The 27,691-nt window shown below is 42.0% G+C and overlaps 1 protein-coding gene across 1 annotated transcript in view; it reads right to left on the bottom strand.

Moving 5' to 3' along the window:
- LOC147712229 (scavenger receptor cysteine-rich domain-containing protein DMBT1-like) overlaps positions 1–27,691 on the bottom strand; it is a 1,653,398-nt gene that overhangs the window by 478,317 nt on the left and 1,147,390 nt on the right. Inside the window, exons 10-13 of the mRNA XM_086919604.1 lie at positions 22,306–22,329; positions 22,067–22,219; positions 12,947–13,261; positions 8,509–8,519 (exon numbers count right to left, since the gene is read on the bottom strand). Of these exons, the coding sequence (XP_086775730.1) occupies positions 8,509–8,519; positions 12,947–13,261; positions 22,067–22,219; positions 22,306–22,329 (503 nt within the window). The remainder of the gene's footprint in view (positions 1–8,508; positions 8,520–12,946; positions 13,262–22,066; positions 22,220–22,305; positions 22,330–27,691) is intronic.

Here is a 27,691-nt window from a genome sequence, read left to right as displayed (position 1 = left end):
AGCAGGGTCGAATTCGTTTTTAGGGTGAAAAAGAGTAATTTTAAAAATATTATATATATGTATTTAAAAAATATTTGTAAAAAAATATAAATGTAAAATATACATATATATTTATATACATATGCATTATTAGGTATATATATATATATTGATGGCTGGGAGCACTAACACCGAATAAACCACCTTGCACAAAACTTGGGTCCGTGTCCGTGTTTTCAGGACGAGCTGAGCCTGCCTTGCAGCCGGATTATCCTTGGAATATATATATATATATATATATATATATATATATATATATATATGTATGTGGTAAGTACATTTACTAAGTTTACCCCGCATATAACTTCACCACACATGCCTTTGCGTTGTAAAGGCATGCGTGGTAAAGTTATATGTGCAGTAAAAGTTTGAGGAGTGATAGTATTGCGGGGTAATGGCTCCGCGTTGTAAAAAATGCGGAGTCATGATATGCGGAATTTTGGATTGCGGGATTTCGTCATATATTCGACCCAGTGCCCTGCTAGGGGGCAGCAAATGGTTAGGACAAAAAGTTAACTTTCTAAAAGTAGCTTTTTCACAAATGTGACATCAAATCTGACTTTACCATTAAAGAAGATTTTAAATTAAAATTAATGTGAGTCCAAGACATGTTTTAAATGGCTGTAGTGGGTGGCTCAATGAGTGCTACAGGCCGAATAGTAGTATTTAATTTTGGGGGTGGGTGGAATGCTCTATGCCACCGGCAGAATATTTCCCACCCACGTTACTCAAACATGGAGTTCAGCCAAATTCTGCCAATCACTGCGTGGCGGGATTATTCTCCCACAAGGCCTTCGAGTATATGAGCTCGCGAGCGAGATTAAGATTTGGGGACCCCAGCACACTTTTTTAACACTGGCGGTCGCCGACATTTTATGGCCAGCCGAGGTCAGGGAACTGCTGCCTGAGTAGATTTGATGTCACTCAAGTAGATTTTTTACTCAAACAGCAGCAAAATTAACTTGAATGGCTGGGCGCTCTTGCATTACGCATGGTGCCGTTTGCGCTGCTATTTAGCGGCGCTCGTTATACTGCCAGTAAATTGCAGCATGATCAGTGATTGTTGCATATTTTCCACCGATTGGCGGAACTCTGAGGAATCCCAGTGAGTGTTTTTTTGTCCCTGATGAATTTCTCGGAGCTCCGTCCAACCCTATTTAATTTGCAGACCCTGGGTATATGTAGTACAATATAGTAGGAATTTATAATAAGTACATTAAATGTGGCAAACAGGTGTAGGCCACCTTTGCCATGTTTTAGGGAGAGAGCTCAAGCACTTAAGCACTGCTTAGCAGTGGTAAAGTGCACAGAGTCCTAATGCCAACAAACACAATTTAGAAAAACAGGAGGGGTGAAGGCAAAAGGTTTTGAGGTGACCCTGCAGAGAGTGCCAAGTCAAACATGCTCAACCCTTGCAGCTTCTTGGCTCTTTAGAAAAAAAAAGAGACTTGTGGCCAAAAGACTGTATATAAAACATTTAAACTACACTTGTTGTTTATCCTTTCCTCTCGATATGTTAGACAGGTCGGATTCTACCCCTTTATCTTCAGAGTTTGAAGGTAACAACTCAGTGCTAATACCCCCTTTTCCATCACTCAATCAGGAAACTACCGGAGCTCAAAGCAGTTAAGTGCAGACATCAATCAGATTCTGAGGCCTGACAAAAAGGAGTAGAACATTTTACAATATAATTTGCATTCTGATCAGTGGAGAGGTATGTACTCCTGTTGCTTGGTTGCTGAATGTTTACTTAGCTGGTATTCACTACAAATATATGGATTATGTATGTAGTGCAACCTGATTGGAAGACTGTGCAATGGCATGCTAGGGACTGAAGTGTCCCCAAAGTTGGCAGGATATTAATGATCATTTTTTTCATGCAGTCTAAGCCTTATCTTTTAGAAACACACATGTTGGCTGGCTAAAAGTTATGTCAATACTTCATGCAGAGCCTTCAGCAGAATCATTCATGGGCATCTTTGAATGCTTAACATTTTAAAGAAAGAGACTCCTGTATTGTGCACTATGATTATTTCATATATTTTTTAAAAAAGTAAATTCGCAGTTAAAGCTCTAGTCTAAGGGGTTTGTTGGGATCACACAGGCAGCGTGCAGTTTTAAAAGTTCTGGACCTGATAAAGGTACCTATACTGGACAACTTATGCGAATGGTAGACCCAATCCCTTGACTTGTGTATTTTTCCCAAAATTAATGGGCTTCCAGTGATGTAGTGAGTTGGAACATGAGCATGCTTTTTTCTTTATCAAATACAATTAATTAAGGCCTATGCTCATTTCAGATGAGACCTTTGGAACCACGGCATGCATTAAGTAAAATTTAAACACCAGAGAAGTTCTGCTTCGGGAAACTTATTTTACAGAATTCTCTTCCGTTTGGCTGGCAGTGGAGTATGATATTCAAGAATTGGAAGGTTACTGGTCACCTTTATACTACTAACAGATCTAAACAAGAATTTACAGCTCATCACAGACCTGACTTCGCTCATATTCTCGGGCTACAGAATCCAAAAAAGGGAACAAGGTGGGAATGATGTTGTTGTTCCTGAAGATATATTAATGCAGGTTTTGCTGCTCTGAACTCACAATTGAAATCACAGACCTCACCATTTGGTTTCACTTGCTTGTGAGAAACCAAAACATGGACATCTTTCAAGCACATTTCTATAATGGAAACTCTAATGCTAACACCAAATGTCCTACCTGGGGCAGACGTACTTCCAGAAACATTGGATTTTGCTGGGAAATAAAAGTAAAGAACAATCCGTAAGTGCTCAAGATGGATCATGCATGCTACACAGCAGTGAATGATTTGTAACTGTTACCTGTTGTTGATGCTGGGATGGCATCTGCAAGAAGAGAAAAGGCAGAATTAGCACACAAGGTGACTGAACCATAGAGGCTCGAGATAAATCGGGTCATGTGGTTTGAACCTTTCACCTCTAGGGGCACAGTTCCATTCTTGCGTCTGTTAGTAAATACTCTGTGTAAATCAATATGGTTAGTGATATCAGCCTGCTTTGGAGGCCCACCATTATGGACGGCGGGGCTCCCCTGCATCGCAATTTTGCAAAGCATGATCAGGGACTTAATACGTGCTACATGCGTACCCACCTGACAGGCTGAGCCAAGCTTTGCTGGGCTGAAGATTTCAGAGACATGAGGGCGTGACCTCATCAGTAATTCATTTTGTAGCAGATAATTTATGTTCAACTATGTTTACATTTACCAGAGCTAATGTAGGCCTGCATTTTTAAAAGGCTACTGTTTTTTGCCATCTTGCTTTGTGACATATGAACATTTTATTTCTGGGTGAAGCTGGAGTTCTAACTAATAAATATGATGATCTGTTTTCTTTCTTTCCTGTGTGAAGAAATGTTTTCTTTTCTTTGTGATAATCAAGGTTTCTTTTGATGAACAGCTAATTCAGAAAACACCTGCAGGGTACAAACTTGCTGCTGTACCTCATCTAGATACAGATAATTTCAGTTTGAAGGAAGCAGAAAGAGGGTTGTATTGTAGAAGGTCCTGAGATCCTAACAAGCATAAGATTGGCGCATGAGAACACTGTATAGGTGTATCAAAAGTTAGAGTTGTGTATTTTCAGCTAGTGCAAAGAAGATTGGACTAACTGTATGAATTGGACTGATTTTTAATGCATCTTGGAAGAGGGACGAGTAGTAGATCTCAAACTCTACTGTTAATCATCACTGTGCATACTAGGGAATTTGCTGCAGGCCCTACATTCAACCGGTAGTTGGCAGGTTACCCCCACAACATACTGCCTTTAGATATGTGAAGTAGGTATTGGCTGCAGAGTCTGACCTATGGAATAACACAGTACCCTGTTCCCATATAGCCATTACCATTTTAATGGAGGTTGTCCAGTCAGACTCTGTTCCCAAATGGCCGTTGGCCAGGCACTGCGCCACAACTTCAAAGACATCTGACACTTGTTGTGAATGACCTTGAGCCATGCAAAGAGGGTTTGGGCCACAGAGCCTGGCCTCTGTCCAGCTCCCACACTGTCCTTGGAATTTTGTTGTGCACAGGGGGTGGGCTATGGAGCCATTGAGCTAGCAAGGCCTACAATCCAAGCAACGTGGGTGTGCAACTTGTCGCTGCATAAAATCTTCAGCCTTGTGCAGCTTGTTGGGTTGCAGGACCTAGTCTACAGCTTGTCCATGCCCACAACCCACAAATTACCATTTTTTACATTTTTGGGTACTTTTGTATGCTTCTTACTGATGAACTTTAAAAAAAATGCTTTATTTTTTATTAAACTTTGGTTAAAAATCGTTCTGACATTTTTTATATGGACCTTTATTGCCAAGGAGATCCCTTTTTTGTTTATCTCTTCCAAACAGATGATTTTATTACACCAGTAACAGAACATGGAAAAAACTGGGGGCGCCAATCATTGTCCAGGACCCGAGAGGCTCCTCTTGTTGATCACAAACTGACTCCAGCAGAGGTCTGCAAGCCTCTGGCAGGTCCAGAGCAGGTCTAGTGCAGCAAGTCAGCTGGACAGTTTTTAGGGAGGTCTCTGAAGATTTTTTTTATATCACTGTGGCTGTGAACAGGAGGTCAGTCAGTGGACCCTGGGAGTCACTTCAGGTAGCATGACAATCATTCTTTTGTAGTATCCACATGTCCAATAGTGAGCTGAAAAGTTGGTGTGAGGGTCCAATATTTATACCTGCTGCCAGCTTTGAAGTTGGAGAAACTTCTAACTTTCTCCCACATCTAGATCTGGAATTTCCTTCATCCCTGCCCTGGTCCCACGATGTCTGAGGTTACAAAGGGCTAGAGTGAAGTGTGTGTTCTAAGGCACCTCCTTTAAAGTGCAAGTGTGGAAAGTGACAGCTCCGCCCCTCCCATCATTTCAGGATGACCACCCAATCCCTGTATATGATACTGTCTGGGAGGAATACACAAAGGCCAGCTGCCAATTATGACTAGTCATGTGATCCAGGATACATGTTTCAGGCACCAAATGGTTACGAGAAGGAAATGCCAACTTTCTAAATGTCAAATAATAATAAAGGCTGACAAGGAGATTATTCAAACCCTGACTCATTAAATGTAAATAGATTATTTCAACAATATATGTATACATAAAAATATCTCTTATTATGGAACATCAAAGTAATAAAGAAAATAATTCAACACTCAAATGCATACAAAAAACCCTAATGTTTTTACTTAAGGTCAAACCAAAAATACAAACAAAAATAATGGGTCCCAACAGACTAATGACCCAAAAGTGTCCCATCAATTCTATAGATAGGGCCAAAGGTACTGTTGATCCACTCTTACAAGAAGGCAGTTAGTAAGGGACCGAATCTGTTGATAAAAAATGAGTTGTGTGTTCACAAAAATCGAACGGGTTTCAAAGAAGCAAGTAGTGGACAGACATTGACATTTCGGTCTCTTATATGGTTAATATTCAAGACCATCCTTAGGCCAATGCTTAGAAATAAAATACCCCTTAGATTTTACAGTTTAGTACCATCTTTCTTTGAAACCTGCAGGAAAATGCACATGATGATAATAATTGGATTTATTTTAAATTTGAGTTCACCGCAAAACTTGGTGTTACAGTATGAAAAATTATGATTTTACTTTATTGAATGTTCTAACCAATTAGAACACAAAATGTGGTCCAGTGCCTCTAGTCCTGAGTACCGATATAAATGGCCTTTTAATCCAGTAGTAACTACTATGTGCATTTTCCTGCAGGTTTCAAAGAAAGATGACTCTAAACTGTGAATTTGTGTATGTGTTGGAGGCAGCCTTTTGAAGTGTATGTTAGGTATTGAACAGAAAAGCTATTCACAGTCATATGGCCCAGTACCCTACCAAGGAGGTACCAAATGGTTAGTGCCAAAAAGGCAATGTTCTAAAAGTAGCTTTTTCACAAATGTGACTTCAAATCTGGCTTTCCCATTACAGGAAATTGTAAATTACAGTTCATTTGTGTCCAAACATGAGATATATACCTGTTCCCAATGAAAGGTAAGCACTTATTAAATGTGACAGGGCAACCCAATGTTATCCTATGGGAGAGGGAGACTTTACAGAAGTGAAAGACAAACTTAGGAGTTTTTCCCTACCAGGACATGTAAAAAGAAAAGAAAAACATGTGCCATACTTTTTTTAATACATTACACCCTACCCTACGGGCTATTTAGAGCCAACCTTACGGTAACCTATATGTATTACAAAGCAGGGTTTAGGCTTGGCAACAAGTTTATTTTGCCAGGTTGAACAGTTTAAAACTACAATTCAACTAGCAAAACAGGCCTGAGACATGTTTTATATGGCCACTGTAGGAGGTATCTCAATGAGTGCTCCAGGACTGTTAGTAGTATTTAATTTTAGGGGTGGGCGGAATGCTCCATTTCACCTACAGATTATTTCACACTCAGCGTAACTCTAACACGGAGTTCTAGCCAAATTCCGCCAATCACTGCGTAGTGTGATTATTCTCCCACAAGGCTCCAGAATATATGAGATGGTGAGCGCGATCAAGATTTGGGGTCCCCTAGCATGCTTTTCTTATGTGGATGGTAACCAGCGTATGTGGGAGGTTGCGGTCAGACAGCTGCTTATCGAGTAGATTTGCTGTCACTCAAGAAGATTTTGAACTCAAGCGGCAGCAAAATCAACTAGAATAGCGGGGTGCTCTTGCGTAACAATGGTTCAGTTTGCACTAATATTTTGTGTTGCCTCACTATTGGCGCAAAATTTCAGCACGAGCAGTGCTTGTTGCATATTTTCCACTGACTGGAGGAATTGTGCAGAATCTTGCTGAGTTTTTCTGTATCTTTGATGAACTTTGCAGAGTTCCAGCCACCCCTATTGAATTTGCAGGCCCTGGGTATATGTAGTACTGTATAGTAGGGACTTTTAATAAGTAAATTAAATGTGGCAAACAGAGGTATACCATCTTTGCCATGTTTTAGGGAGAGAGCTCAAGCACATTAGCACTGCTTAACAGTGGTAAAGTACACAGAGTCCCAATGCCAACAAAAATGAATTCAGAAAAACAGGAGGGGTGAAGGCAAAAAGTTTTGAGGTAACCCTGCAAAAAGTGCTAAGTTGTTCAACACGCTCAACCCTTACACCTTCTTGGTTCTTTAGAAAACGAGAGACTTTTGGCCAAAAGAGTGTATGCAAAACATTTAAACTACACCTGTTTTTTATCTTTTCCTTTCGATATGTAAGCCAGGTGGGTTCTACCCTTTGGTCTTCAGAGTTTAAAGGCAACAACTCAGTGCTAAGGCCTTCCTTTTCCATCCCCCAATCAGGAAACTGCTGAAGTTCAAAGCAATTAAGTGTAGACATCAATCAGATTCTGAGGACTGACAGGAAGGAATAGAACATTATACAACATAATTTGCAGTGTGATCGGTGGAGAGGTGTGGACTCCCGTTGCTTGGTTGCTGAAAGTTTACTTAGTTGGTGTTTCCTACAAATATATGGATTATGTATGTAGTGCAGCCTGTTTGGGAGTCTGTACAATGGCATGCTAGGGACTGAAGTGTCCCCAAATTATTGTAGGATATTCATGATCATCTTTTTGATGCAATATAAGCCTTTTCTTTTGGAAACACACTAATTGGCTGGCTAGAAGTTATTTCAATACTGCATGCAGATCCTTCAGCAGAATCCATCATGGACATCTTTGAATGCTTTACATTTGAAAGACAAGAGAATCATGTATTGTGCACCATGAGTCTTTCATATCTTTCTTTTGTTAATTGGCAGTTAAAGCTCCATTCTAATGGATATGTTGGAATCACACTAGCAGCAGCAGTTTTAAAAGTTCTGGACCTGATAAAGGTACCCATACTGGACAATTGATGAGAATGGTAGGCCCAATCCCTTGACTTGTGTCTTTTTCCCAAAAATAATGGACTTCCAGTGATGTAGTGAGTTGGAACATGAGCATGCTTTGTTCCTTAACAAATACAATTAATTAAGGACTATGCTCATTTCAGATGAGACCTTTGGCACCACGGCATGCATGAACTAAAATCTTAAACACCAGAGAATATCTGCTTTGGAAAACCTATTTTACAGAATTCACTTCATTTTGGCTGGCAGTGGAGTATGATATTCAAGAATTGAGAGGTTACTGGTCACCTTTAAACTACTAACAGATCTAAACAAGAATTTACAGATCATCACAGACCTGACATCGCTCATATTCTCGGGCTACAGAATCCAAAAAAGGGAAAAAGATGGAATGATATTTTTGTTCGTGAAGATATATTAATGCAAGTTTTACTGCTCTAAGCTCACAATTGGAATCACAGACCTCACCATTTAGTTTCACTTGGTTGAAACAAACCAAAACATTGACTACTTTAAAGCACATTTCTATAATGGAAACTCTAATGCTAACACCAAAAGTCCTACCTGGGGCAGACGTACTTCTAGAAACATTGGATTTAGCTGAGATAGAAAAGAAAAGAAGAATCCGTAAGTGCTCAAGGTGGAACATGCATGCTACACAGCAGTGAATGATTTGTAACTGTTACCTGTTGTTGATGCTGGGATGGCATCTGCAAGATGAGAAAAGGCAGAATTAGCACGCAAGGTGACTGAACCATAGAGGCTCGAGATAAATCGGGTCATGTGGTTTGAACCTTTCACCTCTAGGGGCACAGTTCCATTCCTGCATCTGTTAGTGAATACTCTGTGTAAATAAGTGTGGTTAGTGATATCAGCTTGCTTGGGAGGCCCACCATTATGGACAAAGGGGCTCAGCTGCTTATCAATTTTGCAAAGCATGATGAGCGTCTGTGAGGCTGAGCAAAGGTCAGACTGAAAGACACTCGCCATATCAAGGTTAGACATCCAGGGACTTTACATGTGCTACATGCGCAGCCACCTGACAGACTGAGACTTTGCTGGGCTGAAGATTTCACAGACATGAGGGCGTGACCTCATCAGTAATTCATTTTGTAGCAGAAAATGTATGTTTAATTACATTTAAATTTACCCGAGAATGTAGGCCTGCATTTTTTAAAGGCTACTGTTTTTTTTGCCATCTCGCTTTGTGACATATGAAAGTTTTATTTCTAAATGAAGCTGGAGTTGTAACTACTGAATAAAATGGTTTGTTTTCTTTCTTTCCCATGTGAAGAAATGTTTTCTTATCTTCGTGATAATCATGATATCTTTATTAAGAATAGCTAATTCAGAAGGCGCTGGCAGGGTACAAACTTGCTGCTGTGCCTCATCTAGATACATATAATTTCAGTTTGAAAGATTTAGAAAGAAGTTTGCATTGTGGAAGGTCCTGAGATCCTAACAAGCATAAGCCGTAAATATAGCGAATGAATTGAAGGGATGGATTCTGAGTAACTGGTTATTCTCCACAAGTCTACTAAAGACGCCAAGGAAACAAGAACATTTGCTATATTTACAGCTGTAGACCAAGAAGACTTGATTGCGGAATCGACAGACCGCATAGGCAAAGAAAGAAATTTAGAACTCGGCCGCCTGGCAGTGCACAGGTTGCCGGTCTACTCATGAGGAGCGGTGCAGCCCAGAGTTACTCACTCCTAGAGTAAAATAGTGGTCTTGGCGAGGTTTCCTTAAGTAACTAGTCCGGATGAGGCCCAGACGAAATGGGCTGAAACGCGCTGACTTTTCATTGAAAAGAAGCCCATACCATTGTGTCTTGGATTTATAAAGAAGAATTGCTTACACTAGCTTTTAATTTAAATAGAGTGGAGCCTTTTGGTTTCCCTTAGCTAGTGTACTCGTGAGGGCTATCTTGCTATACATGCTGCGAATTGTCGTGGTTTGTGCAATAGGAAGTCACCTGCAGCTATGCAAATATTAGGGCAGTAAGGATTCAATTTGCAAAGCCAATATGTATTCATTTGAGTTTTTTTCATTATCATTTTTGTTTGTATTTGTGGTTTTGATATCAATGTTTCTGGTTGAGATGCTTCTAAAGATAGATATACGTATTTGTTAAAAGTAAAAATAGATGTAGGGTGGTATACATCTGATCTAGAAAACCAGTGTGAGTGCTACTGTAATTAAAACGAATTGGCTGCTCCAAGAAGTGATCTTTACCGATGGAATAATTGAGGTTTCCGTCTGTGTGATAATTCAGTTGTTATGGGGGGGGTTTGGCTAGCGACCGAAGAAAATGGCCGCAGCCTAGAGGAGCTCCGGGACCCGACCACTTTGCCCCGCTAATCCTGTCAAATATCCTCGGCCTGCGTCAACGAAGCGTGGGCATAGCCGCAGCGTGGCCTCCGGTGCCTGAAAATTTGCCCGGTGAGTCGCAGTGAGCTGCAGATTGCGAGCGACGCTAAGGGGCGGAGTCACGGCCCAACACCCGAGAGTGATGTCGGAAACCACAGTGGACGTCGGGGCCGCACGCACGATCATGCAGTGTGGCCCGACTTCGTAGGTGTACTTGGTCCCTTGATCCCCTGATCTGGCCAATACAGAGGAAGGCGCCGGTGTTTGAGGCGCTCCCCTACAGTAAGTGCTGCATGTTTCGGAGGACGAAGTGAATCCCCGCTGCAGAGAGACGCTGCAAGGCAATACCAGGCCCCGCAGTCCCCGGTGCTCAATGTAAAGTGGACCCCGGTGAGACCGCGGATTACTGCAGTTAAAGCAGAAGAGGAAGCAGCCGCATAAGTAGAAAGGACGTATAATGCAGTGTTGGGGCAGAAGATCGTGGGAGTGAAGGAGCGCAACGGGCGCCATGCGAGGGAAGCACACACGGGCCAGGATAGAGACCAGGAATAAGGGCCATGAACAGGCGCCATAGACCAGACCCAGGAAATGGAGTGGATAACGCTGATAATTTGGAACAAGAGACATCTGAATGGTGGGGAGACGCAGTAAAGTGAAGCATAAACGCAGACCATAGCTCCAGGTACCCTGCGGCGAAGAGACAAAGCTGCTGAGCTCTTGCCCCGGACTTCCTGGCCTGGACCCACACTTAAGGGCCCATTTGCGACGGCATTGGCGCTGGGCTCACCTCTAGGCAGTGACATGAGTACCAGGGGATCCAAATCGGTACAAAGCAACCGCATTGACAAGTATGCTTTAACGATGGACCAGCAAGCTGGGCTACAAGCTACGGATCCTGCTATGACTGGACAGAAGTCAGGGCTCCCAAAAGAAGTCACGCTCCAGGACATGATGGCCACCCTGCTACAGATGCAGACGTCTATAGGCTCCATCTCTAGTGAAGTGACACTGCTGAGGGCGGACTTCTCGAAGATGGGCTCCAGGATGACGGAGGTGGAGACCACTACAAAAGCCCTCTCTGCGGATACCACAACCCTGCAGCTGCAGGTGGCTCAGCTGGAACAGGCAAACAAACAATTGGCTGCAAAGCTGGACGACCAAGAAGGGCTCTCTCGGCGCAGCAACGTGCGCTTAGTTGGTGTTCCGGAAAGCGTCAGCCGCACCACTTCTGTGTGGCTCTGTGGTTTCTATCGCCCAGGTGTGAGCAGATTCTATGGGCAAACCCCTTTTTTGTGTAAAAAATCCAAATAAATGTGCACAAATCATTTTTTGTATTTGGAACAGGTTTACTAATAGACATACTTTTACCCTTTTACTAATAGGGCGCATGGAAAACTATCTTTTAGTGGCCAAGTATTCCCTTCTAGAATCAGCTGACGGGGCAAAAAACTAGAGGCCAAACATGCAAAGCTTAAATATGATGATTGTTTTTTTGCTGCACAAATTAAACTCTTTTCCTATGGAGATGTTTATATGCCTTTGTCAATCACTACTGTGCATGGAAAAAATAGAATAGCATATATGCAGTTGTGCAGAGAAAAAGATGTCATTTATTACAATTATCGAGGGAGTGGAGGGGCAACATGACCCACTCAAGGCTTCACATCTCCTGTCATAACCTTTTCCCACACTAAACAATGGTAATAGATAGCATATTATACTCTTCACATTATAGGGGATGGGGCTCAAACCGGTCATTCTTTAACCTTCTGCAATTAAAAGAAACTTTAAATACTACTAAATGCCTGTTCGAATTTTGTTTGTCCCTGGATGCAGGGGCTTCGTCTTTTGGAATGAATATATATATATATATATATATATATATATATATATATATATATATATATATATTTTCCAGGGAAATCCAATGTAGGCGCTGCACAAAAATCGAACAGCAAACACGGACCCAAAAGTAAGTGCAAGGATATTTTATTCCACGGTGTTCAAAATCGTCATGACGCGTTTCGCGCTTCCACGAGCGCTTGATCACATGACAGGGTTCTAACAAGACATTGGTTTAAATATTTTAAATCAAAAGGTCACATGTATATGCTTTCAATACATATATATATATATATATACTATAACGGGGGAATTTATATGGTTTTGTACGAGTGAAATGTCCAACTAACTACAACTCTTCCTAAGACCTATGTTTTTTTCAGTGAAATTCAAAGGTTTTTTAAATGCTAATTTGTAACTATAACGTGCCTGGAACTTATGCTTTTTTAGGTTTATATATATATATATATATATATATATATATATATATATATATATATATATATATATATATATATATATATATACATGTGTGTGTGTGTACTATATGTATTTGAGAGCATAAGAAACATGAGACTGTCTAGGCCAACTGATAAAGCGAAATCGATCTACTAAGATCTCTACTTTTTATTCATTTAAATATCGCACAGTTCCCTTAGACCGTTCATGCTTGCACAGGAAAAGACAGCTGCTAATGCCAACTGCAAATGGAAAACAGAATGCAGACAACATGACTATGGTGAGAAACAATTTACCCTGAGCACTGACATCAGAGAAGCAACACATTTAGCTCCAAGAAATGAATACCTTACCTGAGCAGGTGACTCCAGCGTCCTCCAGGTGTACACAGTTGTGTCGCATCCACCCTAAGTGGCCGCACTCCGACAGGGATGGCTCTGAGCCCGTGCAGCTGACATCGTCTAGGAGAATGCTTCCATTGCCCTGACCAAAGTAGGCAAAGCCAGGAGCGGAAACTGCCCAGCCACAGCCGAGCTCTCTGCACACAACCTCTGCATCGCTTAGGTCCCATAAGTCATCACACACTGTCCCCCAGGAGGAATTGTAGTAGAGCTCAACGCGGCCCGCGCATCTGCTGCCACCATTCTGGAGTCGGATGGGGAAACGCACTGGAGAAAAAAGCACAGGGAACCAGTAGGTGATCATGTTGACTGTCCAAAATCACCTCTAGAAAACAAAGATACCAAAGAGAAACTAAAGATTATAATTAAAGGTTATGTCTTCACATCTAAAGAGATCTTAAACGAAAGTAATATTGTACTTAACCACAACCACTCTTTTTGAATCCAATTGGTTGTAAAGAAAACTTGTTGCTAAAGCTACAAAATGCTGCAGAGCCTTAAAAACACAGACCTTTCACCTTAATTATCCTGTTGACGAAATTGTTATCCAGCAAAAGCAGCTCTTAGTCAGTAACAGGAGAAAAGCACGTTTATAATATTGCATCCCACGGGTTCCCTGAACTTTGTAATATACATATATACCAATTCCCAATTAACACTAAGTAAAAGGCAGGTGAACCCACCAGTTCTAGAAAACCAGACAATGTTACCAACCAATCTTCCCTTTTGAAGCACAGGAAATAAAATGTTCCTTAGCTGTGACATGATTTCTCTAGCCTGGTTAACTTCCAAAATCAAAGGCTATGTACTGTCGCACAGAGCTAAACTAAGGACCCTGATGCATGTTTTATATCCCCCAAACATCGGTGGAAAAACTTGTTTTAAAATGTACGTCCTAATGATGCTAAGAAGTGCATACAACACCCCCGTGGCCTGTCACCACCTTAGAGTACTTTTATGTTCATATTGTGAAATGTATACAGTGGACAAAACCACATGGGTTTTACACGAGCCAAAGTAATATAACACATTTGCGTAAACTAAGCATGGGCGGAAAATCCGTTTCGCTCGCGGATTTTGCGGATTTTCGGTAAATTCGCAATCCGCGAGATTCGCGAATCTCCCGCAAAATCCGCAAATCCGCGAGCAGCGGATTTTGCTCGCACTGTTCGCGTGAGTTCGCGGCTTCCCAGTACAACTTCGCGCCCCGCGAATAAGTGCAAAATTGCAGAAATACGATTTTAGCAAAACTGAAACTACTTACCAGGTTCAAAAGTTCAGGCTCATCATTAGTAGCCATTTCCTGTAGTGCTTCCTGAGGGGCCCCTCCAGAGTTCAGTTGCCAGTTGAAACTATTATGTGACCCTGCTCTGAACCTCAGAATAGTTACACATATGCCACAAAGGTCCTGAATTACAGCTAAGGGAGACAAGCAGGAGCCAGGCTGGAGGTTCAAATCCATTAATCAGCCCCTAATTAATTATTGTCAGTTGGGGCAGGGCAGGTGTTGTAACTAATTTTGCAACAATGAAAGCACTTAGCAAGTGCAAAAGATCACTAATCAGGAAGCACTAAGGAAGCAGGTGCCAGCTAAAAAAATATTCTGTGACACATTAATCAGCCCCAAATTAATTCAGGTCACTTGAGGCAGGGAAGGTGTGCTTGCGTTGCCACAATAATGTACACTGACTCGACAACCAGAGGGTGCTGTGATGAAACAGAGGGTGGCATGGGTGGGCCAGAGGGTGGCATGAGTAGTCAGAGAGTGGCAGTGGTGACAGAGAGTGGCAGTGATGAAGAAGAGTGTCCCAAACAGGCTGGACACGTAGAAACAACAAGTTCGCGAAACTTGCGACCCGACAGGTAAGTTCGCAATTTGCGAAATTGTACAAAACCCTCGCGAACTGGCAAAAACCCGCGCAAACACAAAAAAAAAAATCTGCAAATTCGCGAGAATTTGCGGATTTTGCGGATTGCGAGTTCGCAAATCCACAAAATTCGCGAACGCGAGATTCGCAAAATTCGCCCATGCTTAGCGTAAACGTCAGGACAGCGGAGCGTTATCCTTCAACCTTAAGATGGCGTTTAAGCAGGTGAGTTTTTAGGGCCTTTCAGTCAGATAGAACATTCTGAAAGAGTCTGAGTTCTTCTTTGAGGAGATTCTAGCTTCATTGAACTTTGCTAAATACTGGTTGCTTGTGACTTTTTGATTTATTGGTCACACGAATTTCCAGCAAGAGGCAGGACCTGCCTGAAGCGTTTCTTGGACCTCTATACCGAGGGGGGTAACGCGGGCCACAAGGTGTACCGAGGTGTGGGCAGTCCCTCAGAGGTCCCAAAATCTTCAAATGGGGTCCAGCTGTGAGATAGGGGAGACTATGGGGCCTTCTCGCATTCTATGGGAAGAGTGAGGGGTAGCATCAGTTTGCATTACGCCACTGCTGGTAGAGTGGAGTATGTCTGTCGAGCATGTGGGAAAACTGACATGAAGCATTGTATGTGTGACATATGCAATTCTGACGCATATTGTGATCTTGAGAAGAAATCTGTAGACGTTTCTCAGAATAAGCGTTATGCGGTCTGGCTTTCTGGCAAAAGGTGTAATGCTGTTTTAAATTACTTGGGAGATGCCAGGAAACAGCTGAGGAGTACAGTCAAAATAGCATCGCCTCAATCAAGGTGTGATAAAACCAGGACTTTAACCTCTGTCGTCAGTAGAGAGAGCAGATTGTAGGCTTGAGTTTTCAAATCATTTTGTCAACATGGACAAGTACTACATTTGGGAGCTTTGGGGAACTTAAATGTTGTTGCTCTTGCTATTGTCACTTGAAATTTGCAAAGCATTCTGATAGCCACTTGTGTGGCCTGCTACCACATGGGTAGATAAGGGATGGCATATGTAGGAATAATTTAGTTTGATGAGCAATGTTCCTAGCAGTGTGCGAATCAAGCACATTAAAACTGCTTGTAGGCAGAAGAATGAAATAGATAGAATAGTGCACTGATCCATGCCTTCATATGTTGCATTAGTGTGAGAAACAGAGTTGTTGGTTGAGGGGGTGAAACAAAAGCAGTCAGGATTAATTTAGAGGCAATGTTTTAAAGTAACAAAGTGAAAACACACACAAGAAAGATCCCATATCAATTTACAAAACTAGAATACAATTGAATACATTATTCAACATCAAAACAACAAAAATCCAATCAATAGAACTAAAGACATGTCATTTCAAAGTTTTTTTATTTTTTTAAAGGAGTTTTATATAGTGCAAACTTGACCCGAAGGTATCGGGTATCAGAGCGCTTTACATAGCACCAGTTGCGTTATTTTTTAGGTTTTTTTGTTAGGCACGGGGAGATTAAGTGATTTGCCCAGAATCACAGGATGTTCAGCGTCATTGCCGAGATTCAAACCCAGTATGCCAGATTCGAGGTCGCCCACCCTAGGATCTAAAAGAGCAAAGCGTGACTTGTGGTAATCTGGTCATGCCACACTGGAGAAAAGTCACAAGATCAACCTGACTGCAATGGAGCGCAGGCTGGATACACGGACCAGGTAAGTGATGTCAAAAACATTACCTTCTCAAAGTCCAGCGCAAAGTCCAGTTTGTAGTGCAGGAGGCCGTGAAGAGCAGTGAGAGTGTGGGGATGATCTTTGCTGCAGTGCAAAGACCCTGTCAGGTCATTGCTGGAGTTGCTGGAGTTTACTATTGCTGTTCATCATGGACTGTCAATGCTGTAGCACGAAGTGCAGATCTCGCGTTGCCAGTCTTCGCTGGCAGTCGCTGTCGTGCAATCAGTCTAGGTCACCAGAACTATGTGTTGGCGGTCAGCATGGGCGGCAAGATCTTGCCAAAAATGGGCCAGTTCGCTGTCCCAAAGAGCCCAAAACTTCAGGATTTCTCCTGTTCAACTGATGGCAGGGTCCAGGACCTGGGAGGCTCCTCTTGTTGATCAGTAACTCAATCCAGCACAGGTCTGCAAGCCTCAGGCAGGTCCAGTTGCAAGTCAAGGCAGGTCCAGCGCAGCACGTCAGCTGGGCAGTTGCAGGGAGGCCACTGGAGGTTTTTTATGTCACTATGGCTATGAACAGGAGGTCAGTCAGTCATAATATTCAATTTTAGTTTTCACTTTTTTCACCTTCTCTAACACTGCAATTCATTTTTCAGCACCACCGCATCTCAATCTTTGGTTGTTTTACATCACTGGCGGATCCTTCCTTGGATGTCTCACGATAACAACTAGTGGGACACCTGGATTAGATACCAGTTTTCATTTACAAAAAAATCCCAGATGATGATGCTCCGCCATTGGGTGGGCTGATGGGTTCTCTGTACGCTGTGGCTCCATGCACATAAGACACAGCTTATGCCACTTATGTTTCTCTCCCAGCCACATACCATTTGACCACTAGTGTCCCCTTTTTGTTCTTAGCACGTGTAGATTGGGGATAGAACACTTGAGGGTAGGTAATCTCAAATCCCCTTGGGCCCTCCTTAAAGTTTGTTGTTTATAGTCACTTCAAGTAGCCAGGGATAAAGAGAGCAGGCCCAGTCTTCCTTCTCAGACAGCAGGGAAAGCCTCCAGCAGCAGAGCAGTCTTATAGCAGCAGGACAATCCTTCTTCTGTAGTATCCACATTGTCAATTAGTGTACTGAAAATTTGGTCTGAGGGTCCAATAACTGGTGCCAGCTATGAAGTTGGAGAAACTTCTAGACTTTCTCTCACATCTGGGTCTGGAATTTCCTTCATCCCTGCCCTGGCCCCAAAATATCTGGAGTTACATAAGGCTTGAGTGAAGTTCTTTGTGTGTGTGTTGGTAAAACAACTTTTACCACAAAACTTTTTCCCCGTAGGGAATTATAACGCTGTCGTTACAACGACTGCGTTATAATTTTGCATACCATTACTCCGCAAGTCAAAACCACGACTTGAGGAGGTGGGGAGAAGGTGTTGGATTTAAAATCCAACACCTTCCCTAATATCCGCACAGACTGGAGTTGGAATAGTAAATTAGACTATTCCATCAACCAGCACACCCCCCTCTCCAAGTCGTTGTTACAACTTGCGGGGTAATGGTATGTGGAATTACAACGCGGTCGTTGTAACAACCGCGTTGTAATTCCCTGCAGGGAAAAAGACTGTGGGATAACGAGGCATATTTGTGTGTGTTTGCTGAGGCAGCTCCTTTAAAGTGCAAGTGTGGTAAGTGACAGCTCCACCCCCTTCCATTATGTCAGGATGACCTATCCTGCCAACACCCAGTCCCTGTATATAATACTGTCTGGGAGGAATACACAAAGGCCAACTGCCAATTATGCCTAGTCATGTGACAAAGGATATGGGCTGCGGGCACCAAATGGTTACAACAAGGAAATGCCAACTTTCTAAATGTCAAATAATAAAGAAGTCGACAAGGTGAATATTCAAACCCTGACTCATGAAATATAAATAGACTATGTCCACAATATATGTTTACATAAAAATATCTCTTTGTACTGAACATCAAAGGGATAAAGAAAATAATTCAACACTCAAGTGCATACAAAAAACCTAACATTTTTTCGTAAGGTCAAACCAAAAACACAAACAAAAATAATGGGTTACACAAATTCCAGCATCCAACAGATCAAAGACCCAAAAGTCTCCCATCAATTCCGTAGATAGGGCAAACTGTACTGTTGATTCACTCTTACAAGAAGGCAGTTAGGAAGGGACAGAATCTGTTGATGAAGAAATTAGTTATATGGTGACAACTTTGAACTGGTTTCAAAGAAGCAAATAGTGGACAGACGTTGACCTTTCGGTCTCTTATATAGTTAATAGTCAAGACCATCCTTAGGACAATGCTTAGAAATAAAATACCCCTTAGATTTCACAGTTTAGGACCAGCTTTCTTTGAAACCTGCGGGACAATGCACATTACAATTAAAATTAGATTTATTTTAAATTTGAGTTCACAACAATAGTTGGTGTTGTAGTCTGAAAAATTACGATTTTACTTTGTTGAAGGTTCTAACCAATTAGAACACAAAATGTGGTCCTTTGGCTCTAGTCCTGAGTACCGATATAAATGGTCATTAAATCCAGTTGTAACTACTATGTGCATTTTCCTGCAGGTTTCAAAGAAAGATAACACTAAACTGTGAAATGTGTGTGTTGGAGGCAGCCTTTTGAAGTGTATGTCAGGCATAGAACAGCTACGCTCCAGCAATCCTGGCATGATGGCCCATCCTACCAACTTTTATCTAACTGTAATGAGAAAATACACAAACCCTAAAAGATAATGTATTCATAGCCATATGACCCAGTACCCTGCCAGGGGGTACCAAATGGTTAGGACAAAAAAGTCAATTTTCTAAAAGTAGCTTATTCACAAAAGTGACTTCAAATCTGACTTTACCATTAAAGAAGATTCCAAATTACAATTAATTTGAGTCCAAATGTGACATATTTACCTATTCCCAATCAAAGGTGAACACTTATTAAATGTAATAGGGAAACTCAATGTTTCACGGTTTAAGCTTGGCAAGAGTTTATTTTGCCAGTTTAAAACTACCCTTCAGGCAGCGCTTACAGTAGTGAAAAACACAGTTAGGAGTGTTGCACTACCAGAACATGTAAAAATAAACAAAAAACACATGCCATACTTTTTCTATGCATTGCACACTGCCCTATGGGCCATTTAGAGCAAACCTTAGGGTGACTTATATGTATTACAAAGCAGGGTTTTGGCTTGGCAAAAAGTTTATTTTGCCTGGTTGAAAAGTTTAAAACTCCCCTTCAGGCAGCAAAGACAGTCCTGAGACATGTTTTAAATGGCCACTGTAGTGGGTGGCTCAATGAGTGCTACAGGGCCAATAGGAGTATTTAATTGTAGGGGTGGGTGGAATGCCCCATTCTGCCCTCAGAATATTGCCCACTCCATGTTACTCAAACATGGAGTTCTAGCCAAATTCCGTGTGGCTCGAGTATTCTCCTGTGAAACTCCGGAGTATGTGAGCTGGTGAGCGCGATCAAGATTGGTTGTCCCTTAGTATGATTTTCCAGTGCGGATGGTCACCGATGTTTGTGGGCGGTTGCGGTCATAGAACTGCTGTTCGAGTAGATTTGCTCTCACTCAAGTAGATTTTGTACTCAAGCGGCAGCAAAATCAACTTGAATGACTGTGCGCTCTTACGTATCGCATGGTGCATTTTGCGCTGACTTTCAGGATTTGCTGCACTACTGGTGCTAAATTGCAGCACGAGCAGTACTTGTTGCATATTTTTTACCCACTTGCAGAATTCTGCGAATCTTGCGGAATATGTCTGTATCCATGATGAATTTTGCTTGTTCCGCCCACCCCTATTTGATTTGCAGGCCCTTGGTATATGTAGTACCATATGGTAGGAACTTATAACAAGTAAATTAAATGGGGCCAACAGGTTTATGCCAACTTTGTCATATTTTAGGGAGAGAGTACAAGCACTTTTGCACTGCTTAGCAGTGGTAAAGTCCTAATGCCAACAAAAACGAATTCAGAAAAACAGGAGGAGTGAAGGCAAAAGGTTTTGAGGTGACCCTGTAGAGAGTGCCACGTCCAACATGCTCAACCCTTACAGATCCTTGGCTCTTTAAAAAAAGAGATACTTTTGCCAAAAGAGTGTATGCAAAACATTTAAACTACTCCTGTTGTTTATCCCTTCATCTTGATATGATAGCCAGGTCGGGTTCTACCCTTTGATCTTAAGAATTTACAGGCAACAACTAATTGCTAATGTCTTCCTTCTCCATCACTCAATCAGGCATCTATCAGAGTTCAAAACAGTTAAGTGTGGACATCAATTAGATTCTGAGGCCTGACACTAAGGAGTCGAGCATCAGCCGTGGCCAGTAGTGGGTGTACCTGCCGGGCGGTGATGTGGGGTGTGGGAGGGGCAGGGTGGGAGGCTGGTAGTAATGTATGGATTATGTAGCTTTACAGGTAAGTAAACATATAAATAAATAAAACACATTTTGTTGTGTGCACTGCATCACCAAATGGAATGCAGCAGGCGCATCGAAATTCGTTTTATTTATTTATATGTTTACTTACCTGTAAAGCTCCATATTCCATAGATTGCTACCCCCCACCCTGCCCCTCCTCCTCCCCATGTCACCGCCTGGCAGATACTCCGACTACCAGCCCCGGCTGTCGAGCATTTTCCAACATAATTCACATTGTGATCGGTGGTTGTTGAAAGTTTACTTCGCTGGTGTTTACTACAAATATATGGATTATGTATGTAATGCAGATTGATTGGGAATCTGTGCCCTGGCATGCCCTGGACTAAAGTGTCGCCACATTCTGGCAGGATATTAATGATCATCTTTTTCATGCAATGTAAGCCTTATCTTTTGGAAACACACTCATGCTCTGGCTAGAGTTTATGTTTATACTGCATACAGACAGAGCCTTCAGCAGAATCCATCATGAGCATCTTCAAACGCTTTACATTTTAAAGACTAGAGAATTATGTACCATGATTATTTCATGCTTAAAGTAAATTGAAGTTAAAGCTCCAATCTAAGGGATGTGTTGGAATCACACAGGCAGCCTGTAGTTTTAAAAATTATGGACCTGATAAAGGTACCCTTACTCGACAACTGATTGGAATGGGAGGCCCAATGGCTTGACCTGTGTCTTTTTCCCAAAATTAATGGACTTCCAGTGATGTAGTGAGTTGGAACATGAGCATGCTTTTTTCTTTAACAAATACAATTAATTAAGGCCTATGCTCATTTCAGATGAGGCCTTTGGCACCACGGCATGCATTAAGTAAAATTTTAAACACCAGAGAAGATCTGCTTCCGGTAATTTATTTTACAGACGTCACTTTCATTTGGCTGGCAGTGGAGTATGATACTCAAGAATTGGGAGGTTACTGGTCACCTTTATACTACTAACAGATCTAAAAAAGAATTTACAGATCATCGCACACCTGATTTCCCTCATATTCTCGAGCTACAGAATCCAAAAAAGGGAAAAAGGTGGGAATTATGTTTTTGTTCGTGAAGATATTAATGCAGGTTTTGCTGCTCTGAACTCACAATTGAAATCACAGACCTCGCCCTTTGGTTTCACTTGGTTGAAACAAACCAAAACATTGACATCTTTCAAGTACATTTCTATAATGGAAACTCTAATGCTAACACCAAATGTCTTACCTGGGGCAGACGTGCTTCCAGAAACATTGGATTTAGCTGAGAAAGAAAAGAAAAGAAGAATCCGTAAGTGCTCAAGGTGGAACATGCATGCCACCCAGCAGTGAATTATGTGTAACTCTTACCTGTAGTTGATGCTGGGATGGCATCTGCAAGAAGAGAAAATGCAGAATTAGCACGCAAGGTGACAACCATAAAGAATCAAGATAAATTGGGTCATGTGGTGTGAACCTTTGACCTCAGGGGGCAGAGTTCTGGTCTTGCATCTGTTAGTGAATACAGTGTGTTTATAAGGGTGGTTAGTGAGGGGCCCACCATTATGGACGCCGGGGCTCCGCCATTTCTGAGTTTTGCAAAGCATGAATAGCTTCTGTGAGGCTGAGCAGATGTCAGCCTGTAAGACACTTGCCATATCAGGGTCAGACAGCCAGGGACTTCACACGTGCTACATGTGCAGGAACCTGATATGCTAAACCAAGCTTTTCTGGGCTGAAGATTTCACAGACATGAGGGCGTGACCTCATTAGTAATTCATTTTGTAGCAGAAAATGTATGTTTAATTAAGTTTAAATTTACCAGAGCTAACATAGGCTTGCATTTTTAAAAGGCTCCTTGTTTTTTGCCAAATTTCTTTGTGACATATGAACATTTCATTTCTAGCTGAAGCTGGAGTTCTAACTTATGAATATGATGGTTTGTTTTCTTTCTTTCCCGTGTGAAGAAATGTTTTGTTTTCTTTGTGATAATCATGGTATATTTTAAAGAATAGCTAATTCAGAAGACGCCTACCGGGCACAGACTTGCTGCTGTACCTCATCTAGATACAGATCATTTCAGTTTGAAGGACACAGAAAGACGTTTGAATTGTGGAAGGTCCTGAGATCCTAGCACGCATAAGATTGTAGCCTCTTGCTTTAACCTGCTAAGAACGTCTCATGAGAACTGTGTGTAGGTGTATCAAATGTTGTGTATTTTCACCTAGTGCAATAAAAATTGGACTGAGAGTGTGAATTGGACTAATTTGTAATGCATCTTGGAAGAGGACCGAGTGGTAGACCTCAAACTCTACTGTGAATCATCACTGTGCATACTAAGGAACATACTGCAGGCCCTACACACAAACTGTAGCTATATAAAGTAGGTATTGACTGCAGAGTCTGACCAATTGCATAACACAGTACCCTGTTCCTTTATGGCCATTTCCCTGTTAATGGAGGTGGTCTACTCAGACCCTAATCCCAAATGGCCATTAGCCAGGCACTGTGCCAAAACTTTAAAGATATTTGACACTCGCTGTGCATGCCCTTGAGCCATACAAAGTGGTGGTGAGCCAGAGGGTCTGGCTTCTGTCCCGGTCCCACACTTCACTGACCTCGGATGTCCAAGCCTGGCCATGCTCTGAATTAAGTTCTGCACAGAGAGGTGGGTTATAGAGCTATGGAGGTAGCAAGGCCTACTACCCAAGGAACATAGGTGGGTAACTAGCTGCGGCATAACATCTTCAGCCTTGTGCAGCTCTTTTCGTTGCAGGACCTAGCCTACAGCTAGTTCATGCACACAATCCACAAATATTCTTATTTTTTTAAAGTTTTGGTGCTTTTATATGCTTTTTACTTTTGAAGTTTAAAAAAATTATTTCTTTATTTTTTATTAAACTTTGGTTAAAATCTTTCTGACATTTTTTATACGGACCTTTACTGCCAAGGAGATTCATTTTTTTTCATCTCTTCCAAACAGATGATTTTATCACACTAGTTACGGAGCATGGAAAAAACTGGGGGCGCCAATCATTGTCCTCTTGGACTTGTTATTGCACATATTGTGGCAGGGCCTCTTATTATTCCTCCTCATCCCTCCACTATCCATGCATAGCCATCGAGGATTACTTCTTTGGATGCAATCCCAATGTTATCTCTCATTCACTTGTCCGGTACAAGTAAACGACTGGAAGCCTACACTGTAGCTCATGGTCAAAGAATGCATGTGACTCTACAGGCATTACCCTTCTTATAGCAAGTTGGGTGTGTGGAAAACTTCCACACCAAAATTCTCACTTTCTTATTTTATGAGCAGCAAGAGCCCTTGATATGGAAAGCACCATCACAAAATCATCGTCCTGCTGAGCAGGAGATTACCCTTCCTGTGCCATGGATGCTGCCTGGCTTGCTCCAAGGGGTCAGATGCTATGACACTGAAGAAATCAATTTGTATGGCTGTCTCTTTGAAAAGACCAAGGCAAAATTGTGTCCATCACTAGATACGTTCCTTCTCACTTGAGGCTATGGGTTTATTATGGGGTTATTTTGCATATAGAGTGCATTGTTTAACCAGTCAGAAGGGTCATTTCTCCTTTTTCAGTGGCATCATTGTTTCCACAGGCTGGTGGCCTTTTCAGTCTGGTTTAACCAATCAGATACCTCCCTTTTTTATGTCTTTGGATTTGCAGATCCTTGAAACTCTCATAGGCACAATTCTACGGTGCTGCCACATTCTCGCAAAATGTCCAAATATTAAGCCATTTTTGGTGCCAGCAGAGGCGTAGCTAGAGCTTCTGGTATCCAGGGCTATCTCTCAGATTGCCGCCCATGGCCAGTAGCGGGCGGGCTTGGAAAAAAGGACGGCAAGCAGCGGGGTGGATTGCCATGGTTTAAGTTACGACACCACTCTCTACTCCACTGCAGCTGAAATCAAAGGTCGGAGCAGAGTTTGCTGTGTGCGTCCACCCACCATTTTCACAGGGTGAACGCCGTCCACCCTGCAAAGAAGTTGGGCCACACAGAAATATGCTGAACTTGTCCAGGTGTCGTTTTCAGACTCCTGGAAAAATTACACTAAATTTGAGATCCTCTACTGACTTCTTGTGAGGCATAAAAGACCCTAATGATTATACACCGTTCTATCTACTCTCTCTCCTCTTTGTATCAGGGATACTCTTTAATAATACAGCCCTATACTTTGCACACTACAAATACACATTTGCTGAATCTCCTCATGAATAAAATAGCTTCCTTTTGGGAGAGGGCCTTTTAATTTGCATTGGCTATAGAATGACCTTCCTCTATTGTGCATAAAAAACCTTAACCTTAAGCCTCGTGTATGTAATCTGTATTTTGTCTTTTTGATCTATAATTCTCTATGATTTTCCTTGTTTTTATTACACAGTTTTTTCCAATGATGTCGTTCTATAGTGCCAAGAATCCAAAGTGTACATGCTTGTATTATTAAACCATAGCATAAAATCAAATTTGAACTGAGCTCTCAGAGAGCTATCAGCAGCTATTTGCTCTCCCAATTCTCAGCTCACAGTTTTAGACTGTGCACAAAGAAAACTGTGAACAGTTCATAGCTCATTGAGTGCTCAGTTCACATTCGTAATATGCGTGTTGAAAGAGCTATGGGCTGTTCTCAGCTTTCCTAGTGCTCAGACTGTGAACTGAGAAGTAGGTGAGCTGTGATCTTCCTCACTTCTGAGGCCTAGAGCATATGGTAGACAGCAAAGTGTTCCAGATACCCAATCCTCTTCATTGTCACTGCCTCTCACCCCTGACTAAGAATGAGGAGAAAATTCCCTCCAACCTCCTGTTTGGCAAAGCGTTGGAAGTTGAACAAGCTGCCCATCATTCACTTTGACAATATGGGGTGGCTAGTACATACTCTTATACCTTTGCAAGGTGGGAGCACCCTTAGCTACGCCACTGTGCTGCAATTCCTGCGGCCACATGCATCAACCTATTTAGGAAGTGCAAACTGTGCGAATCAGTAAATTCGGCCGTTTGCGATTCCTAAATAGGTTTTTGGGATGCATCAAACATTTTTGGAAAAATCTCTATTTTTAGCGAATTCCAAAAATGCGATTGCTTTTAAGGAATCGCAAATTTGCGATTCCTGAAAAGCAATGCATGATTACTTTTAAAATTGCGAATTCGCAATTAGGGGGTGCAAATTACCACGAGGGTGAACCTCGTGGTAATTTGCGAAAGTGTATTAAAATGCTCAAAATTGCATTTTAAAACACTGTCATGTTAGACCCCCCCCCCCTGCACCCATGGAATGCATTAACAGTTTGCGAATCGCTAATTGAAATTCGCAAAATGTCAATGCCTTCCCATTGATTCCTTTGGGCCTTTTGGCCCATAGGAATCAATGGGAATTGCGAAATCGCAAATTAGAATTCGCATAATATTTGCGATTTGGTAAAAATTGCAATTTTTACCGAATCGCTAATATTATGCGATTTCAATCATGCATCCCATTTTGCGATTCCTTATTTGCGATTCCCTAAAAATCGCAAATAAGGAATCGCATAACTGGACTTTGATGCATATGGCCGCTACTGTTTTTTTTTAGTAGTAACTTACACTATTGTAACACGAATAAACTTCAAAATCACACTTGTTACACACATTTTTCACTCAGGCCGGCCAGGTTACCTAAAAGAAAAATACGACCTACCTTTGAGGGACAGTGTAGATAGAGGCTGAACTTGGAAATCAATGCTTCAAAAAATTGAAAACCATTATTCAGCCTTTCTCATTTTTCTCTCCTAAACTCTGGAACTAAAGCTAGGAAAAAGTAAGATCAATTCCTAACTTCTTAACGTTTGGCGAAAAGCTCAAAACTGCCATGTTCAAAACTCATGGAGCTCTCAGTATGGCACTATCCTCTTAGAAATTAAAATATTGGAAGTTTATGCCTTCCCTATATGTATAGCATATTGGCAAAATAAGTTCAATGCCTCTAATTAATTCAGGCAATGGTTCCATAAAAAGATGTGAAACAAATACCACAGATTGTTTTTAGCATTTCAATTCTAAGCTATATAATAGATTAACCTTGTTCATGGACCTCTTCCAAGGTGGCGTTTTCTTCCTGCTGTGCCACTGCTTCCTCTGCAGTAAGCTGTATGCCTTCCACTGGAGCTTTAGCTTCGTTAGTGCTCTTCGACCTCACCAGACTTTGAAATCGCGGTTTCTGCTTTGTTTTCTAGGAGAGCGGTCTGTGGAAAGGGGGCCTGGGCCAGGGGCAGACTGTTCTACACAGCGCGGACATGCTGGTGTCAGTTCTAGAGCAGCTCTTGCAAAATGTCACAACCAAGGCCAGCCGCCAGCGAGCTTCTGCCAGCTTAAATGGTGGATTCTCATTCCCCCATGTAGAAGTGTCTTAACGTGCTGCCAATGATACTGATGTTCCGTGCATTGTCCAGCACAAGACTCCTCCTCTTCAAGAGAGCGCACGTGGTGGTGTGCGCAACACTGTATTCATGCTGCAGCGCGGGGCTGGCCAAAAATGAACCCCAGGGCCGTCATTGGTAGCGCTTTATGCTCTCTACAAAGATTGATGGCCCTGGGACCCATATGCACAGTACGTCGTTCGGTGCGGAGCCCTACCACCACTAAGTTAGGTGGTGCAGCATTTGCTTGCAAGCAGGTGCGCTTGCACTTTACAGTAACACGTGTGGTGTACTATACTGGCTGCTCAGCAGGCCACCAGTGCCATGCAGCTACTGCTGGC

This window comes from Lissotriton vulgaris, chromosome 5, assembly GCF_964263255.1.
Source record: "Lissotriton vulgaris chromosome 5, aLisVul1.2, whole genome shotgun sequence".
NCBI lineage: Eukaryota > Metazoa > Chordata > Amphibia > Caudata > Salamandridae > Lissotriton > Lissotriton vulgaris.
This window is presented reverse-complemented; position numbering and strand designations above follow the sequence as displayed.